This window comes from Triticum urartu, chromosome 3, assembly GCF_003073215.2.
Source record: "Triticum urartu cultivar G1812 chromosome 3, Tu2.1, whole genome shotgun sequence".
NCBI classification, from domain to species: Eukaryota; Viridiplantae; Streptophyta; class Magnoliopsida; order Poales; family Poaceae; genus Triticum; species Triticum urartu.
The window spans coordinates 99,823,818-99,837,988 of NC_053024.1; the positions used below are offsets into that span (position 1 = coordinate 99,823,818).

Sequence of the window (14,171 nt, forward strand, 5' to 3'; positions counted from 1 at the left end):
CGAGTGTGGCGATTGCCCACTCATCGCAGACCATTGGGAGCTCACCTCCAGGCACCACATATCCACGGCGAGCACGAAGAGGGCCAGGTGGGAGGATTGTAGTGCCAGGGGGAAGGTGGGGGAGAGGATTGCAAGGGAAGCAGGCCATCTCGGAGGTTGGAGCTGCGGCTGGCGGAGCAGGGGAAGCAAGACAGAGGGGAGAAGTCGAGGAGATTAGTCTTGCCAGTTGAAAGACCAAAAGATTACTATGGCTCCTAATCTTGGGAGTTTTGCTACTCCCAGCAACAACTTCATGCGTGAACCTATAGCACAACTTGAGGTTGTAGCCTAAGTATGAGATCAAACCGAACTTAGTTTCCATGGTTCAACAGGATCAATTTGGAGGCTCTACTTCTGAGGATGCTGGTATGCACCTACACAATTTCACCGAATTGTGCAACATGACACGCATAAAGGATTATGATCTTGACGCTCTGAAATTGCGTCTATTTCCTTTCTTTTTGAGAGGAAAAGCTAAGGAATGGCTTCTACCTCTACCTAGAGGCAGTATTACTTTGCTAATTATTGCAGTAATTTTTTATCTAAGTTTTGTCCACCTAAAAAATTATGCAATTACGTTCTCAGATTACAGGTTTCAAGCAAGAAGAATGTGAGCCACTAGCGCTTGCGTGGGATAGAATGAAAAAAGCTATAAGAAACTGTCTCAATCATGGATGAAGGAATGGTTAATGCTTCATATGTTTCATAATGGCTTAAATCATATGTCAAAAACTATGTTTGATACAACCGCAGATGGAACAAGCATGGAAAAGTTCATAGAAGATGTTAAGAAACTACCACAAGGCCTTATACAATGCAAGGTGCTTGAAGAAATAAACCAGGTTTTTCTTAACCACCGATGCTTATTTGTATAGGGCAGACGCTTAATTAGACATGTCTTCTGTAGAAATAAGCACTGGTGTTTTAGAAAAACCCGTTTTATTTTTCCGAGCACCTTCCTAAGCACCTAGCATTGTACAAGGCCTATTATGCAAGCAAACCATGGCCAATGACAGGTTGAAAGAATCACCACCAAGAGGTACATTCCATAAAAAAGGCTCTAGATGCCCTAAATATTTTTTACTTCATTTTATTCGGTGAATTGATCGATATTTTGGTACATTCCATAAAAGCCGAAGCTCAAAACAGTATGAGAGTAGCCACGATGGAGAGTAACATACACTAGTAACATATACATATCCTAGACTGTTACTACTCCCTCATTTCTGGTTTATAGGGCTCGATTCAAAAATCTCACCAACCAAGATAGATGATGAGTGGTGGAATACTTTTCGTAATTTGCAAAAGCACCCAATTAATGCTCTTGTTTTTTCTAAAAAAATTATGTTACCAATGTATTAATTGCAATGCATGCATGCATAAAGTATATGCATTGGTCAATTTTCTCTTAATACTTGCATGCAATAATTTAATACACCTTGAAATCTAAACTTGTGATGGAGAACAACCAAATTAAGCCTTATAAAATAGAAAAACTAAGATTTTGAGATAAGCCCTATAAACCGGAAAGGAAGGAGTACCTTCATAATGTATAATAATATAAGTACAGTAACATGTAAAGCCTTATTTATTAGGTTATAGACTCATATTACATTGGGACATGTGATGTTACAGTAACTAGCTAAGTTACTCAAACTACTTCTCTCTTCGTTAACTCATTGCCACATAAGTAAATTTGCTGAGTTGGACTCGATGTTACTGCTAAAATTACTTCCGCTGTGGCTACTCGCGGAAACCGTAAAAACCGTAAAATTGGTTCGATTCGATTTATTATCGGCACGGTTTTTCAATATAATGATTTTAAAATGCACAGAGTGAGTGGTCCACAGCCAGCCTCGACCACCACCACCTGCTCTCACCTCGCGTCTCGTGCACACGCCCCTCTCTCGAGGCTACCACTTGTTGCAATCTCAGCGGGCATCGTAGAGCACTCGAAGAGCCGAGCGAGCGAGCGAGCAGACGCTCTGGCTCTGCCGCCCGGAGACTTCGAACCCATCACTTCTTCCTCGCCTTCCTCGCACCCCCTTTCCCAGTTCCCAAGCGCGCCCTCGCACGCGAAAATAATAATTCTCGAGTCAGTGAGCCTAGCTAGGGTCGAGTCCCGGCTGGGGATGACGAGCCCTCGCCGGCGATGGACCTGCCGCTAGCCCTCGCACCTCTAGTCCTCCTCCTCCTCGTGCTCCTCGCCGCCCCGCCGGCGGCGCTGCTCATTGCCCTCCACCTGCGCCGCCGCCGCCGCAGCCTCCGGAGGCCCCGGCCAACGCCGCCCGAGCCGGCGGCCGCGGCGCTCGAGCCGAGCGCGCCGGCCAAGGAGGACGAGGGCGGGGAGGAGAAGAGGCGGCCGCGGAGGGCGCGGCGGAAGCAGCAGCAGCAGAAGCAGGGCGGCGACGGGGCCGCCTCGCGGGCGGCGGGCGGCGGCGGGGACGGCGCGCTGCCGCCGCGGCCGCGGTTCCCGCTCGCTTCGGTGGCCGGCGCGCTGCAGCGGCGGATCACCGCGCGGTACGACGAGCTCGCGCTGGCCAGCCAGGCCCAGTCCCTCACCATTGACCAGGTTGGTGGGTGCGCCCCATGCAATGCAACCCTTCTCGGCATCCATTAGCTTCCTTGCACCAGTGTGCTGAGCGTAGGATCCCTGCTCTGCTCCGATGGCAGGTGTTGCTGTGCTACCAAATGTGGGATTGGTTTGGTGCCCTCAACAACTGTCAAAACAGATAGCCCCTACTAATGTTAGAATTGGTGCTTGTTTCGATTGCAAGCTAGTATTGGAGTTTAATGGCTTTGATTAGAGAAGTACTCCTCTCCATTCCAAATTACTTGAAGTTCTATGTTCTCTCTATTCCAAGGAAGTTTGACTTTAGTCTATGGAGAACTATATCAACATCCACAATGCCAAATTAGTTTCACTAGATTCATCATAAAACATGTTTACATACTATATATGTTCAGTGTTATAGATATTAGTATCACATTTGTCTATAGACTTGGTAAAATATAAAGAAGATTGACATAGGACAAAATTAGATTCAAATAATTTGGAATGGAGGGAGTAAGATACCAAATGGGCTCCCATTGCTAGGTAGGTGCATGCTTCATCAGTCCATCTGCGACGGGATGTCGGTGTGCTGTTGGTTCTGCTAAATGCTTTGACTTGAATTTTTACCGCCAATGATAGTTAAATTATTATGGATTTTACGATGCTACTACAATGACACTGAAACCCATTCCAAAAAAATGGGCCCAGTTTTAGTAGTGGTTAATTGTCATAACCGTCAAATTGGGCTTTTGTCAGTAACTATGGCACATAATGCTGACATCCTTTTGTAATTACAGCCTGGCGCCATTTGAGTAACTGCATTAGCAGGGAATCAGTGGTTTTGTTGCTTCGATATGTTAAGTTTAATCATACTCAAAATGAAAACCTATTATATCCTTGTTGTGTGCCAATGTACACATATGGAACTATTCTAACAAAGTGTTGTCTTCCTAATAAACAACCTCAACTGACAGTTTTATTTCTTTGATTTGGAGGGCTGTATACGCAACTTGATTGTCAGAGGCTCAATACAATAGACAAAAGAAATGAGATTTTCCATTTTGATGGATTTTGATATAGTTATAACTTTCCGTAGTGGTAATTTTCCATAAAATACACCTTCCCCCAAAGCTCAGTTACATAGTTGCAATTTGAAAGAGAGAAAGCGGGGCAAGTGCCCCCTTCCTGCCCTGTGGTCCGTTTGGGGTCATGGGTTTTCCCTCCCGCCCAGTCGCAGGGCGGATAGGCGAGCGGCAAAAGTGTGTGTGTGGGTGTGGGGGGGGGGGGGATTTGGCGGATGTGGGCTGATTTTTAGAGCTCGCCGCCAAAAAAAATATGAGTCCGGCCTATATACGGTACCTGTTCGGGACGCTTTGTCATCCGGTACCGTATATCGGTGCTTATTTTGCGGGGAGGGCGGATTTGCGGCATCTGCTAGAGTAGCTCTTACGCAAACACGCTGCAAGCAAAGTGAAAACCCGTGGCCCCCACTAGAATACAAAATAAGACATTTTTGTGTAGAAAGTACATCTAGATCTAGCTTTATAATGTTCTTGCGATCGAGGATATCGTCGCAAACCTTCTTCTACAGATCTACAACCATGCGGGTTTCCTATCTCGTCCTCCTTGCTATTTGTGCCATCCTGTCCCGTCAGGTCCCACCTGAATCACCCCAACCATCATTGCCACTTGCTGGTGGCAGTAGGAAGAAGAGAAAAAACCTGAGGAGGAAGCAGGAGGGCATGGATCGCACAGATAAGTTGGGGGCTGTTGAGGAGGAAAAGGGGCCAACACCGAACATCTTGCTCCTCCCCCGGTTGAGTGGTCCAATGAAACAAAGGATCACTAAGGAGTATCGTCGGTTGTTTGGGGTTTTTGGTGGTATTGAAGAATTCTTTCACCAGGTTGCACACTATTTTCTTCGGTTCTGCTTTGTATCTTCAATTGATTTCAATGTGGAGGTTGGTGTGATTTGAGTGCGTTCTAAAAGAGGAACCTAAATTTTTGGTGGTTCTGTGAACTTCCATAGCTAAATTGTGCACCGGTGTGGAGTTATTGTGCAGTTTAAGTGGGGCATAGTAGAATCTGTGCGTCTAATTAGTGTTTTTAATGAGAATTTAAGGTGTTCAGTGCTATATGATTAAAGATTTACCTTTATTTGGTTAGATCATCATGGATCATACCTGTATTGGAGGGTTTGTCCATTGCAAGTTTGCAGCCGAAAACAGTATATTTTGTTATCTTCACGGCTTCGTGCCTTTTACCAATTCCTTCATGTACTTCTACCTTGTTTTTTCAGGTCCATGAGTTTCTTAAGACTCTTGTAGATGCGAGGGATGAACTACTACAAAAGTATGTGACTATTTGCATTCAGCTTTACCCTTCAGAGTTCAGACATGCATTACCCCACATGTTGTACAAACTTTCAGTAATGTGTTGTGCATCTCAGGTCTGAGAACACCCGAAGAAGCATCACAATAAGGAAGGCCATGTTATCCAACAGTCGTAACGGTAGGTCTTCACATGACCACCTTCGCTTATGTGAACAGGTGAGGCATTTGAGAAGAGAAATCCCATACCGACATCAACTAAGAAATGCTGTTAACATTCGAAGATGCAGACATGCAGTGTTTTGCCGACTTCAGCCTTTTTAATACCTTGGGCATTGTTGTAGGTGAGTAGATTGGAATTCGAATATGAAAGACTAAAGAAAGATGCCAGCATTTACCATAATCTCCATGAGCAGCTTCAGCTGTCATCGTGCTACAAACTGGTAACGATCTTCTGTTCTGCTCACAAGCAAGCACCTTTGCCCCCGTGATATGAACTGCCAGGTGTTTTGACACCAAACCTTTCACCGTGGCAGATGGAGGAGAGCAACGATGAAACGGAGAAGAGAATCCGCGAAGGAGCCTTCGCCAAAGGGGTGCGCGATACCGCCTTCGAGGACCTGCTGGCCGTGGAGAAGAAGGACGACGCTTTCTGGCGCCGTGACGGGAAGCTGAGGTCGATCTCGGACAGCATGTAGGCAGCGAGGCAGAAGACAAGGCGATCGCACCGACTGTGTCATCTTCGTGGTCATCAGTCTAGACTGCAGCAACTAGAAACTGAATCTGTCCCTTGGAGAACTTGTGTGTGTTGAAACCATTGGCGGTGTGATCGTGCTCGTCGAGCTCTCGATCCTCCTCCTGTGTCTTGAACTCTTGAGTCGTGGCTTTCAATAAGATCTGAACTGGGCAGATCCAAGTGAAAATGTGTTGTCCTTGGGTGGTGGTGACTGATGAATGCCGCTCGATGTGATGCTGTGCCTGTTGTTGTTGCTGCTGCTGCTGCGCTCTGGATCGCTGGCGCTGGCGCTGGCGCCATTTACTGCTGTTTGTTTCTCCAGCTAACTCCGGGCCTTCTTGTCCCCCTCCTCAGTTTGCGATCTACAGATTTCGTTTCAGTGCCGCAATTACAGTGTACTTGTTACCTCCCTTCACCTAGTGATTTCAGAGAGTTGCCTTTCCATATCCAACACGAAGAGCCATCAGAGTAATTTCACCAGGGCCATGGCCACGCGAGAGCAGCCGTCGCAGGGCGTGACGCCGGACGCTGCCGCCACTCAGCCTCGGAGGCCCCGCGTCCTGGTCGCCGCCTCCGGCAGCGTGGCGGCGATCAAGTTCGAGGTCCTGTGCCGGAGCCTCGCCGAGTGGGCCGACGTCCGGGCGGTGGCGACGGCCTCGTCCCTGCACTTCATCGACAGGGAGTCGTTCCCGAGCGGCGTCGCCCTCCTCACCGACGCCGACGAGTGGTCCGCCTGGGGGAGGATCGGCGACGAGGTCCTGCACATCGAGCTACGCGAGTGGGCCGACGCCATGCTCATCGCGCCACTCTCGGCCAACACCCTGGCCAAGGTAGGTACTGTAAAATACCGTGGACACACCGTGGGCGTCTCGTCGCTGTCCTGCTTTGACCATTTTTTTTTCTTCTCTCGATCTGCCGCGCTCAGATCGCTGGCGGGCTGTGCGACAACCTCCTGACGTGCGTGGTGCGCGCGTGGGACTACAGCAAGCCCATCTACGTCGCGCCGGCCATGAACACCTTCATGTGGGACAACCCCTTCACCAGCCGCCATCTCGACGCCGCCGCCGGCCTCGGCGTCTCCCTCATCCCTCCGGTGACCAAGCGGCTCGCCTGCGGGGACTACGGCAACGGCGCCATGGCAGAGCCCGCCGAGATCTGCAGGACCCTCAGGCTCTTCTTCGGTTCACAAGAACCATTCTGAAAGACTTGCTCACTCTGTTTGCCTGCTGTACGAGATAGGTGTATCCGCAAACACTTCCTCTTCTATCAAACGCTTACAATGTGGTGATCGTGCTCCATGGTGTGTCTCTCGTCGTCCATTTCGCTGTACAAATCGTCGAGCACCCTGAAGATCTCCTCAGCTCCGGGCATCGACGGCGGCACACTGCCGGCCACGAAGGCGAACACCTTGTTCTTCACCTCGATCCAGCTCTGCCCGGGGCTCTTCCTCAAGCCGGCCTCTCTCGTCATCACCCTCACCCTCTTGGACTCGTCCCACATCCCGCACGCGGCGTACAGGTTCGTGATCAGCGTGTGGTTGCCGGTGGTCTCCGCGCCGGCCTGCAGAACCTTCGCGATGGTGGCTTCGGCCATGGCTGCGTCCCCATGGATCCTGCACGAGTTGAGCAGCGCTCCCCACACGCACAGGTCGGCTCCCACCGGCATCGTCTCGATGAGCTCAGACGCGTCCTTGAGCAAGCCGGCACGGCCCAGGAGGTCGACCATGCACGTGTAGTGCTCCATGGATGGGGAAATCCTGTGCTCCAGTATCATCTGATCAAACAGACGGCGGCCCTCCGACACGCGCCCTGCGTGGCTGCACGCCGACAGAACGGCGACGAAGGTGACGCCGTCAGGATCGACCTTAGCTTCGGCCATGTCTGCGAACACTGCAAGGGCGTCGTCGCACAGGCCGTGCATCCCGTAGCCGGCCAACATGGAGTTCCAGGAGACCAGGTCCCTGCTCTTCATACCGTCGAACACCGTGCGTGCGTAGGCCACTCTCCCGCACTTGGCGTACATGTTGATGAGCCCGTTCGCGACGAGCGAGTGCCGGTCGAGCATGGATCTGATCGCGCCGGCATGGACCTCCCGACCCAACCGCACCGCCAGTAGCTCGGCGCAGGCTGAGAGAACGGTGGCTAAGGTCACCACGTTCGGCGAAAGCCATCGCCGTTGCATCCGCCGGAACAGCTCCAGTGCGCGCTCATTGTCACCGGACGACGCGAAGCCGCCAATGACAGCGCTCCAGCTCACCACATTGGGCGCAGCCATGCCGCCACGCTGCTCCATCCGGACGAGCACGTCCAACGCTTCGTCGCACATCCCAGACGCGGCGTAGCTGGTGACGAGGGCGTTCCATGTCACGGTGTTCTTCTCTCCAGCTTCCCCGAAAACCTTCCGGGCGTCGTCCATCTTCCCCAGCTTGCCGTACATGCACACCAGCGAGTTGGTGACGAACAGGTAGCCACGGACGACGCCCTTTGCGACGCCGTAGCCATGTATCGCCCTCCCTTTCCCCAACGCGAGGTCGCCGGCGTAGGGGCACGCCGAGAGCGCCACGGCCACGGACTCGGCATTCCCTTCACATCCGCTGCGGTGCATGTCTCCGAACAGTTCAAGAACCACCGGGTGCTTGCCGCACCTCGCGTGCGCCGAGAGCAGCGTCGTCCACGTCACGGCGTCGGGGAGCGCCTCGTCAGCGGCGGCGGCCATGCGCCCGAACGTGGCCATTGCACTGTCGGGGTCGCAGCAGACCGAATAAGCGGAGATGAGCGTGTTCCAGGACATGGTGGTCCTCTTGGACGGCATTGCGTCGAACACGTGGCGGGCCTCGTCGGGGCGGCCGTGCCTGGCGTAGGCGGCGAGGAGCTGGCCGGCGACGTCCGGGTGGGCATGCAAGCTAAGGTGGAGGGCGTGTGCGTGGATGGCGGACGCGATTCGTGGGGAGGTCGCCGCGCGGAGGGCGAGGGGGAGCGTGTAGGTGTTAGGGAGCGCGGGGCAGAGCGCGCGCATGCGGCGGTAGAGCGCGAGCGCAAGGTCTGGACGGGAGCGGCAGATGTGGGCGCGGAGGAGGCGGTTCCATAGGACCGCGCAGGTGGTCGGCGGGAGGTCGCGGATCGGTTGGTCGCCGCCAGCGACGGCGGAGAGGAGGCGGTGGCGCTGCCGGATGCATCCACGAGAAGCGGTTGTTCGGAGGAGACGGTGCATCTGGCAAATGGGTCCTACCAGCCAGCGTAGCATAACGCCCACTTGGTAAGATTTTTTTTTTATCATCATCGCCCCTTTTATTAGCTTGTGATAAGTTACACCCTCTATTGCAAAATATAAGACGTTTTGGTTGTTCAAATTAAACTGCCAAACGTCTTTGATTAATAAGAGGGATCAGTTCACCCGGAGCCTCTTAAACCAACTACTTCCTTCATCCAGGTGCATAGGGCATCTAAGAAGTTGTTGCACCATGATCAGGACGCATTCTAGCCAATTCAGACTTGTAGCCAATTGATGCGCAGTAGAATTAGCTTCTACTCCCTCTGTTCACAAATATAAGATGTTCTAACCTTTTTTTGAATCAGATGTACATAAACATGTTTTCTGTGTTTGTTCACTCATTTTAGTTCGTATGTAGTCCATATTGAAATTTCCGAAACATCTTATATTTATGAACAAAGGGAGTATATAATAATGTTCAAAAAAAAGTTTGTGGGATTCACAAGCGAGATGATAGTCGTCGAAGATTGCTACAGGTAGTACTCCCTCTGGTCCTTTTTACTCTGCATATTAGGTTTGTCCGAAGTCAATCTCATCCAACTTTGACCAAGTTTATATAAAAAATTATAAACATTCACATAACAACACCAATATCATCGGATTCATCTTGGAATATATTTTCATATCATATTTATTAGATATTATAGATGCTAATAATTTCTAATATAAATTTGGTCAAACTTAGCAAAGTTTGACTTTCGGCAAATCCAATGTGCAGAGTAAAAAGGACCGGAGGGAGTACTGCCAAAGATGTGCCTCCAGATCATTGTCTCAATAACCTCAACATTGTTGGAATTGGTGACAAGCTTGTTACACTGAACAGACTGGGCTAGAATCAAACCATACCGAAGTGACATGGACTCTGCAGAAAGAACATCTCCGCATACTGCTCCAGCTGCTGGAGCTAGAGCAAAGATTTGTTGTTGTTACCCAGTAACCCACTACAAATGTACACTTGTACAGTCCTACTGAACAATCCTTTTTTTCTCGAGGAAAATCAACTGAACAAACCTCAAACAATCAGCGGATGCAAGCTATGGTGAGCAACAAATCTATGGTTTTGTTACAGCTGAGATCTGTATAAATTGCAGTGTAGTCCTCCAATGTTAACAAGCTCCAAACAAAAACAACTCACACACGAACACACTTGAAATAATCTCACAGGACTTATCTATGCCACTTAGGGATGGAGGGCGCCAGTCACCCAGGTAGTGGGAAAATAGGATACATAGATCAACAATTTACGTTTCTTCAGGTGCTTCCGGAGTCTGGAGGGGCTCTTCCGAACATATAAATTCTGAGAGGAAATTTGCCATGTATTACAAACAAGCAATGGTGGAGTTGTAGTCACGAGTCCCTGTCAAGAAGACAGAATGGTAGATTAATCTAAAGCTTGTAGCTTGTGTTTTGTGCATACGATTTGTCAAGCGCAATGAACTACAGAGGCAATCGGTACTAAGCAACTACTAGCATTTTACTATCTACTTTGGAGAGGACCAACCACCTTTACGAGTAACAGACCCTAACGAAGTACCAAATCAAACTGACCAGAGTGATTCAAGAAAGCAGCTCTTCAGAGAATCTAAATGTGACGAACATCGGTTGATTGGTACCTGGTGATCTTAATATTTCTGAAGGATAGCATCACAGTAAGTATCAATGTAACCATGGCGAAACAAAGGTGCTCCAAGGAATGGCCGCTAATGAAGTATCTATTCACACTGTAAACCTTTCTGTCGGCAAGGCCTTCAAATCTTGCCAGAAGGTAAAAGCCTGCACCGAGATACCAATTAAATAAGAGTTTTTTTTAAGGTTAACAAGTTCAGATGTATTAGATCAATTCGCTGTTACCTTACCTGTAGCAAGAAACCAAAATCTTGAGTGTGTATACTTTGGCGGGAACAAGAATAGCAGTGCAGGAATTGCAACACAAGGAACCAGGTTTAAAACTACCCACAGGCGCATATCATCAAGAATCCTGCAGCCAGACAAGCCAGAACAACACATTACATATAACACATTTTCAGAATTTATTTGACATCGATCTTAGAATAAAGAAGCTCAACAACTGCGCACTTGTCCATACCTTTCACACACACTGCCCACCAATAAAAGAGACAAGAGCGAGATCAAACAAGATAATCCAGCCCTCTCATCAACTCTTTCAATTACCAATATCGACAAAAGCGAGGAGGCCGACATCATCATCTGCATTGTGAGAGCATCCAGTAAACATTCGTCTCAACAAAAGCTTTGTCAAAACTCATTGATCACATTGATTTATGCAGCAAAAGAATATTCAGATCAGATACATAGCACAATAATATTTCATATCAAAATCACATGGAAACCCAGATACAGATATTTTTCGCCTATGGTGAATGCTTGGATTTAAAATGTAAGTAGGCAAACTGCATTTTTAACAGAGTAATTTACCATCAGAGTCCAAACTATGTAAATCAGAAGTTAAAATAACAAAAAACTCCCTAAGTACACCAAAAAGACCAACTAATAATTAGGAAACTGCAGAGGGGAGGATGGCAGAAAGAAGAAATGTTTAGAATACCGGCAACCTGTCCCAAATTAACCGGTCATCATCTGGCTTGAGGTGATAGTAAGCTGAGCCAAATGCTGCCCCTACATTCCCTGCATAGAAGAGGAACCATCCCAAGGCCTCCCACCTTAAGCTACATAATTTCCACAAAGTAACATAGGTTTTATTAAACACCAGTATAATTCATTTGACATATTCAGCAGAACACAAGAAGACAATTTTATTTGAAGTGCCAAATCTCAGCTACAAATTTTTCTTCTGTGAAACTTAACACAATGAAAGGAGCACACTATCATTTCACTCCGGCCTGTTCTTTTAACAATGATAGCAAAATTGTTTAGGCAGCAAGCCACAGGACAATAGTTGTGCACTAAATAACAGGTTTCTGCAAACAGGAATATCACACACATCTTAACTGAACAGTTTAGCCTACCACCCACATTCAAATCCCACTGACTGATTTATTCTACTCTGTTGCAAGACTGCGGATTCCCAAAGCTCATGCATTTCATCAAGAAATCTAGCAATAGGAAGGAAAACATGGTAAATTTCCCATATAACAGCAAAACATTTCAATTCCCACTGGATAAGAAATATTCCCATTGATTAGAGCATCATCACATATTCTCAATAAGTGGAGCTGGAGCCTCATCGGGGCCATGGTGAATCATGTTCATGGCCATCCCTTTCAGCAATACTGTCATTTAGATCACGCAGCATCCATTAATAATGTGTTCTTACTTGCTAGGTATACACACTAAGAACTCTCTTGTAAGGTTCTCAAGCATAATTGATAAGATGTGCCTCCTTCATAATATTGTTCAAGGTCTGTTACTGCTAATTTGACAATTTGATTATTCGTCGCATTCTTTAGAAACAAGTACAGCAAAACCCTCCAAATGGTGCATATCATGTGAAGAGAAAATAAAATGTATTCACTTCTTTAGTTCTTTAAGCTAGACATTTCACCAAACAGCTGGCGTGCGAGCAAGAGAAAGGGCATGGCTCACCTTATGCCGAAGCATCCGCTGCCGAAGAGGCAAAGGATAAGTCCTGGTACTCCAGCAAGGAGAAGCGGGTAGGCGGTGAGCACGTTGAGGGTGTTGGGCACGCCGAGGAGGTTGCGCATGTCGGCGAAGAGGTGGAGCGCCGGCGAGTGGCGGAGGCGTGGTGTGGCCACGAGAAGCAGCGCCGAGGCGAGGACCGCGCCGCCTGCAATCGCACGGCGACGGTTATCGGTGCGGAGCACGGCAGCCGCGAATGGCCCTAGGCCGAGGCGGCCACCGCCGCGGTTGGGGTAGTCGGCGGCGAGATGCATGCCTAGATTTTCAGATGCGGCGACTCCGGCTGCAGGCCTAGATTCGATTCTCATGGGCCGTCTTATTCTTTTGGGCCTTCATTTTTAGGGATTCTCTCTCCCTTTGCACCACACATCAGCTAAAAAAAATCTGATTTGTCTAAAAAAAAGCTAAAAAATCTGATGACTCTCAAGAAACAAATTCTAAAGAACAACTGCTACATAAATTAGTGTTTGGATTCTAAAAAACCCATAAATTAGTATTTCTCCCCTAAAAAACACAAACTACTTTATCCCAACTATCTAAGACATTCTTTCCGAGCAAACTGATGTGTGAGGAAGTTGGTATTCTATTGCCAATAGAAATGTATTGTTAAAATAGGACTCCCTCTGTCCCATAATATAAGATGCTATTATATCTAATATGTGAGATGTAATAGCATCTTAAATTATGGGACGAAGGGAGTACAAATACTCTTAAATAGGAGGCATTTTTCGTATGTTGTTATGCCATCTTTTTTAAAACCGTACCACACTATTTAAATAGTACTCCCTCCATTCCATATAGTTTGTTGTGGTTTTAGTTTCAAATTCCATGTTTTAATTTAAATTTTGAAGTAAAACCACGACAAGAAATATGAAATGAAGGGAGTACATATTGATTAACAAATGTTAATACAAGGAAACAGAGCTTGCAAAAGGGGGGAATATGGTGAAATAAAACACCATCAACCTTATCTCTTTGTGTGCTACCTTATTCGCTTACCCCCTGATCTCACGAGAGTAAAGTTTACCTCCTAAAAGGATCTACTAAATTCATCGAGTTGTTCCCAAAAGCCAAAATGGTCAAACAAATGGATAACCCGTAACACTTTTTTCTTCAATTAAGTTGTGCCGCCAATTCTAATTTGCTTCAATGCTTGATCAAAGAAGAACGGCGAGCAGTGATAACACTTTTTGTCTGAGAGAGCAACATTTTTGTATTTTTGACAAAACACTACTCCCCCATTCCATAATGCTTGTTATGGAACGGAGGGAGTCATGTTATTTTAGATGGTAAGCCCAACCATTTCAGTTTGGAATAGCTGACCACACCTGTTGTGTGGTTATAAAAGAGGCAAGTTTTAATCTCAGCCTTTGATCTGCATAACGGAACTACAAACCTTTCAAGGTGAGTGTACCAAAGCAAATCTCATTAAACTATCGCAATAAGCCCAGACATGTCGAATGCTATACGCTATAGCAACGGATTAAATAAACAAGAAACTCCGAAAGCAAAATCCACAAACAGGCCAAGTCCATGTCGGTTCTTGAATCTGAGTTAACATCGATCACCACATATGCCAAGTGGCCCCGCCAATCAGTCCTTGGAGAGCAGCAAGTAGTATTAG

General features: G+C 47.7%; 4 protein-coding genes across 6 annotated transcripts; 2 read left to right on the forward strand and 2 right to left on the reverse strand.

Annotated features, from left to right (window-relative positions):
- Positions 1 to 1,951: 1,951 nt before the first annotated feature.
- On the forward strand, positions 1,952 to 5,846 carry LOC125543111. Of its 2 annotated transcripts, none has more exons than XM_048706358.1 (5): positions 1,952 to 2,611; positions 4,893 to 4,945; positions 5,043 to 5,142; positions 5,268 to 5,366; positions 5,460 to 5,846. In XM_048706358.1, the coding sequence occupies exons 1-5, from the start codon at positions 2,192 to 2,194 to the stop codon at positions 5,619 to 5,621; spliced, it is 834 nt and encodes a 277-aa protein (XP_048562315.1). In that variant the 5' UTR covers positions 1,952 to 2,191; the 3' UTR covers positions 5,622 to 5,846. The 2 variants fall into 2 exon arrangements, with proteins under 2 accessions (XP_048562315.1, XP_048562316.1); XM_048706359.1 differs by lacking the exon at positions 1,952 to 2,611 and adding an exon at positions 3,973 to 4,497.
- Positions 5,847 to 5,996: 150 nt separating this feature from the next.
- LOC125543112 (phosphopantothenoylcysteine decarboxylase-like) lies at positions 5,997 to 6,957 on the forward strand. The gene is made up of 2 exons (XM_048706361.1): positions 5,997 to 6,489; positions 6,585 to 6,957. Exons 1-2 carry the CDS (start codon positions 6,145 to 6,147, stop codon positions 6,858 to 6,860), a joined length of 621 nt encoding a protein of 206 aa, XP_048562318.1. The 5' UTR covers positions 5,997 to 6,144; the 3' UTR covers positions 6,861 to 6,957.
- Positions 6,926 to 9,128, reverse strand: LOC125543108 (putative pentatricopeptide repeat-containing protein At1g17630). Its single transcript, XM_048706355.1, has one exon. It carries the CDS (start codon positions 8,936 to 8,938, stop codon positions 6,926 to 6,928), a length of 2,013 nt encoding a protein of 670 aa, XP_048562312.1. The 5' UTR covers positions 8,939 to 9,128.
- Positions 9,129 to 9,969: 841 nt separating this feature from the next.
- On the reverse strand, positions 9,970 to 12,867 carry LOC125543110. 2 transcript variants are annotated; one of them, XM_048706357.1, is made up of 6 exons: positions 12,494 to 12,867; positions 11,496 to 11,616; positions 11,016 to 11,137; positions 10,786 to 10,907; positions 10,543 to 10,702; positions 9,970 to 10,286 (listed from the first exon to the last, which is right to left on the reverse strand). In XM_048706357.1, the coding sequence occupies exons 1-6, from the start codon at positions 12,853 to 12,855 to the stop codon at positions 10,277 to 10,279; spliced, it is 897 nt and encodes a 298-aa protein (XP_048562314.1). In that variant the 5' UTR covers positions 12,856 to 12,867; the 3' UTR covers positions 9,970 to 10,276. The 2 variants fall into 2 exon arrangements, with proteins under 2 accessions (XP_048562314.1, XP_048562313.1); XM_048706356.1 differs by lacking the exon at positions 9,970 to 10,286 and having other exon boundaries at positions 10,497 to 10,702.
- Between the last annotated feature and the right edge of the window lie 1,304 nt (positions 12,868 to 14,171).

Bases quoted from the DNA above. Each gene is read 5' to 3' on its own strand.
- LOC125543111 (XM_048706358.1), top strand. From the start codon at position 2,192: ATGGACCTGCCGCTAGCCCTCGCACCTCTAGTCCTCCTCCTCCTCGTG. The intron at 2,612-4,892 runs GTTGGTGGGTGC...TTGTTTTTTCAG, and splicing joins AGTCCCTCACCATTGACCAG to GTCCATGAGTTTCTTAAGAC. The intron at 4,946-5,042 runs GTATGTGACTAT...TGTGCATCTCAG, and splicing joins AGGGATGAACTACTACAAAA to GTCTGAGAACACCCGAAGAA.
- LOC125543112 (XM_048706361.1), top strand. From the start codon at position 6,145: ATGGCCACGCGAGAGCAGCCGTCGCAGGGCGTGACGCCGGACGCTGCC. The intron at 6,490-6,584 runs GTAGGTACTGTA...TGCCGCGCTCAG, and splicing joins CGGCCAACACCCTGGCCAAG to ATCGCTGGCGGGCTGTGCGA.
- LOC125543108 (XM_048706355.1), bottom strand. From the start codon at position 8,938: ATGATGATAAAAAAAAAATCTTACCAAGTGGGCGTTATGCTACGCTGG.
- LOC125543110 (XM_048706356.1), bottom strand. From the start codon at position 12,855: ATGAGAATCGAATCTAGGCCTGCAGCCGGAGTCGCCGCATCTGAAAAT. The intron at 11,617-12,493 runs GTGAGCCATGCC...GAAATTATGTAG, and splicing joins AGCGGATGCTTCGGCATAAG to CTTAAGGTGGGAGGCCTTGG. The intron at 10,908-11,015 runs GTATGGACAAGT...GTCTGGCTGCAG, and splicing joins GTGGGCAGTGTGTGTGAAAG to GATTCTTGATGATATGCGCC.